The following is a 4441-nucleotide window of genomic DNA, read 5'->3' on the forward strand; positions in this document are numbered from 1 at the left end:
CAATTTATGTTTACAGAATAATGCATTTCACATCCATATGCAGAGTGAACGTCAGCAATGTTTTATTAGATTTTAGGGAAGGGAACGTTTTTGCTCTTTGGCTTTATTATTGTATAAAATGTCACCAAAATGTTAAATTCTACATCAGAAAAATATGTTTTGGTGGTCAAATTGTTTATCGTCTACTGGGTTCCTCAGGTTTCCACATTTAAATATCATCATTGATTTTCTTTGTATGTTATCCCATTTCCAACCACACAAACTGGAACAAAATTTAAACACGCATCTTGTTCATTTTAATTCAAGAATGCGATAATGGAACATATGGCCAGGACTGTCAGTACAACTGTTCAGCGAGATTCTGTCAATCAAGCGATTTGTGTAGTAATTTGGATGGAGCTTGTGTCTGTTTAGATACATATCAGGGAATAGATTGTACTGTTGAAAAAGGGGCTGTAAGTTCGGGAAAAGGTGTTCCAGGTAAGAGAGCTAGAAAGAGAAATTCAAAAGATGTTTAATGGTCTAGACTATGAAACCTATCCATATATTATTCTAGCCAAACGTTATGTCTAACAGTGATGTCATAATCTGCACAAGTTTTCTTTCTGGAATAACCGAAACCATGCAATATGGTGCAAATAAAAGCTGTAAATATTTCTGAAGAGATGCGATAGTCTATCCAAAATCTATTGAATAAAGACATACTAAAAAGGCTGCAGCCAATGGATCACGGATCCAATACTTGGTTTGTCTAAAAGATGGGATCAAGATCTATGTTAGAACATCTGATGCAAGAGAACAACGACCTCAAATGTACCTATGTTTTGAAGTTTAACTTGTATTTCAGAAAATCCTGAAGATTCAGTCACAATCATAATAGCAGCCGTTGTTTCTGTTTGTGTTCTACTCATCATTATTGTTGTTTGTGTTGTACTGATTATCCGGTAAGATTTTCTAACAGATGCATAAGCTGGGTTCTGAACGTCTAAATTTATAACTCATATTCGTAAATGTGGTATCTTTAAATGTCGTTGCGATGTGGTACTGCATATCCTGAGAAGCATTTTCTCAATTTGTTTTTAAAGGCTTGTATTTCTACGCCAAGCAAAGCAGCGAGGAAAGTTCAAATGTAAGATTGGTACTTTAGTGAAGACAAAATCAAAAATTTTTTTATGAAAACAAAACAAATATTGCAAATTCTATTATACCACTGTCGCATAAATTTGTCAACTGTTCGAATTGCGGTGAATATTTTAAGTTTGCAAAAGCTAACAAGAAATACATATCTCAAAGCTACTTTGACTACTTACAGGAGAAGACGTGCACCACCTCCTGTTGACGACGAAACATCTGACAAGTCTGTTACAAGAAACATGGCTGTTGTAAAACAACAAGCACAAGGTACTGTACTAATCTTTGAAAATTAATTTATAGTAACGTTATCAGAATTAATATTTGTTTTTTCATGTGACTCAAAATCATTTGAGAACCTAGCCAAGTAGAACCTGTAGCCATATAATAAATTGGACTTGTTGCTGATTACGTCGTTTATCAGAGACGCACATTTTGTTCCATTTGGCAGGCTAAATACATGTTTCAGGTCCAATATATGAAAACTCCGATGTAATAAGAGAAGGTTCTGTAGCACGAGTAACAGTCGAACCAGAGCGGAATGTTTACCAGAATGAACAACCTGAAGCTGAAGCCGAACTGGAGAATGAAGCTGAGCCTTCAACCGAGACGGAAGAAGATGATATCAGTCCCTACATTTTGCCTGATAAATCCGATTATAATCTGGCAGAATTGGAAGAGTTTGTGAAAAAGACTAAGCCGAACGATGGATTTGATCCGTTTTATAAGGTACTGATGATCCATCTCATTTTAGTAGCCTAACATATTTGCATAGATTTGTTCTCCTGGAATATAATTATGATGATTGATTTTTTAAAAAGGGATACTTAAGTTTATATGAATCCATTGGACGGTTGTTCTTGAGCATATGAGAATGGATCAACTTTCAAGCTACATTTCGTTTAAATTCAAAATTTGTCACAAAATAATTTACGGTTTGATGTCTATATTGATCCTATATCCGTTTTGTCAGAAAAAGAAATAAGCAATTAACACGATTTTGCCAGGTCAAAATTTAGTTTGTCATTAAAAAGTTATACGGTCGATACTTCAATATTAATAACATTTTAAGCACCCACATGAAATTTGGGGCGCATATTGTCGTTGTGAACACTCTAGAATTCTTGATGGATTTTGACGCAACTTGGTGTATGTGTTAAAGCGTTTAAAATATAAAAAAAATGGAAAAGATCTCATATGAGTTATTGTCCATGTTCTTGATAACGCATTTAATTTTTTTTTGGTCGCAAACACATTAAAAGGCACCATTCTTCAAGATTTTGACGAAAGTTGGTGAAATGTACTTAGTGATAAACTCTAAAGAAAATCGACAAATAAATATATATATACGAGCTATTGCCCTTGTTCTTGTTTAATTTTTAGCTCGTAAAATGTCTAGAAGGCAGATTTTGTTCCATGTTCAATACTACACAAGAAAGTTCAAAAGAAACCTATGACTAAAGCCAAAGCCAGTGGGCGTTTATTACCTTGCCTGGCAACCTATCTTTCAAATGTACTAATCTTATTTAGTTACGGATTATGATGATTGACCTACTTTTACATTAAAAAAAAATCAAATACAAGTTATTTCCCTTGAGGTGGAAATGTTTTGAAAAAATCAAGTCATGAAGAAACAGTATAAAAAATAAACTATTAAATATTTTTATTATACAATTCAAAATCATTTTATCTTTTACAACAAAGATTATTTTATTTTTTAGGGATTGCCAAATACCTTCACTTCTAGTTATGATATCTCACAATTACCAGAAAACCGCAAAAAGAACAGATTCAAAGGGTATTATCCATGTATGTTTTTGTTTAATGGTCGATTCTCGTAACCTTTGGCTGTTACACATTTTCTATTTACATACAAAATTTATATCAGACAATTGTGTTACCGAGATTTTTATGTTTTATTTGTGGTCATAATTTCAGAATATGACGAAAATGACTATTTAGCTATCTTCATCATGTGTAAATAAAGGTTGAAACATTCTAAAAAATCATAGTACTTTTATAAATCATTGCAGGGCATATCGTATTTTTGCTTTTCGTATAGTGTGTTCCCGGCTATGTTATAGCTATATTTCGGCTTTGACCGTGTTGAAGAAGTTTTTCTATATTTTGCAGATGATGCTACAAGGGTAGTACTGAATAAAGTAGACGATGATCCACGTTCAGATTATATAAACGCCAACTTTTTAAACGTACGTTCTATTATAATGACCATTTTGGAAATTGGATTGTGCATTGGATCTGTTTGAAGAAAAACTTTGAATATAAATCTAAATGGTTTTCATTTACGGTTTGGCTCAGTATTGTCTATTACAATTTATATATGTATTAACATTAACTCTAGAGACAAAGTCCAACGGTTATAGATTTAAAATATTATTTTTGTCTTTCAATACAGGGTTATGATGGAAAAACATTTATTGCTGCTCAAGGTAACAATCTACTTTTTCTCAAATCATGTTGCAATAGTTTGCGTTTGTACATGATACTTGGTTGATAAAATAAATCAGGCCGTGATATTGTTATTATATCCATTTTGATACGATACAATTTGTAGTAGATACTTGTAAAGAGTGGAAATGGGCTTGTTACGTGGGCACTTGTTATTAATTAACATAATTCGGTATTCTACACAGGCGCAACACGAGTAAATCTGAATGATTTCGTAAGAATGATCTGGGATATGAAATGTGATAAGGTTGTCATGGTTACCAGAGAATTTGAAGATCGAAAGGTAGTATATTTTAGTACTTGGAGTCATTTACAAAAAATGCGTTACAGGTTGGTCATCTTTTGAAACATGTCTGGTATTTGTTTTGTTGAAGTCATTTCATTGACTGAAGACCAGACCACGAGAAAAAATACATTACCGATCCAAATCGCAATCCGTAATAAATTTCCACAAGCTGCCAAAGACAGTGATAATTCTTAAATTAATCAAGGTGGTAACAGACAAAGCAAGATGTCAACAGAAGGAATAAATACCCCCACCAAAGTGCGTAACACATACTATGATAGTTTTCTTAATCATTCATGTAAATAAATACACCATGCACCGCAAAACGAAATCCAAACACCCACCCCCCATTGAAACCTATATGTATTATATGACACTTTTCAGAGAAAATGTGAACGGTACTGGCCATCGCAAGTAGGATCCTCGGAGACGTTTGGTGTAATCAAGCTTACATTAATAGAGGAGATTTACAGAGAGAATTATACTAAACGAGATATTATAATGGAAAGGGTAGGTACAGTACCCGTGTCACACCATGGAATGCCCAGAAAAGCC

General features: G+C 33.4%; 1 protein-coding gene across 1 annotated transcript in view; it reads left to right on the forward strand.

Annotated features, from left to right (window-relative positions):
- The window catches only part of LOTGIDRAFT_175985 (hypothetical protein), a gene marked incomplete at both ends in the record, with an annotated part of 15534 nt that extends 11138 nt beyond the window's left edge, over positions 1 to 4396 (forward strand). Inside the window, 9 exons of the mRNA XM_009064189.1 lie at positions 307 to 480; positions 848 to 944; positions 1313 to 1401; positions 1601 to 1860; positions 2853 to 2940; positions 3265 to 3341; positions 3548 to 3581; positions 3786 to 3883; positions 4271 to 4396. Of these exons, the coding sequence (XP_009062437.1) occupies positions 307 to 480; positions 848 to 944; positions 1313 to 1401; positions 1601 to 1860; positions 2853 to 2940; positions 3265 to 3341; positions 3548 to 3581; positions 3786 to 3883; positions 4271 to 4396 (1043 nt within the window). The remainder of the gene's footprint in view (positions 1 to 306; positions 481 to 847; positions 945 to 1312; positions 1402 to 1600; positions 1861 to 2852; positions 2941 to 3264; positions 3342 to 3547; positions 3582 to 3785; positions 3884 to 4270) is intronic.
- Positions 4397 to 4441: the final 45 nt, after the last annotated feature.

This window comes from Lottia gigantea, assembly GCF_000327385.1.
Source record: "Lottia gigantea unplaced genomic scaffold LOTGIsca_609, whole genome shotgun sequence".
NCBI classification, from domain to species: Eukaryota; Metazoa; Mollusca; class Gastropoda; family Lottiidae; genus Lottia; species Lottia gigantea.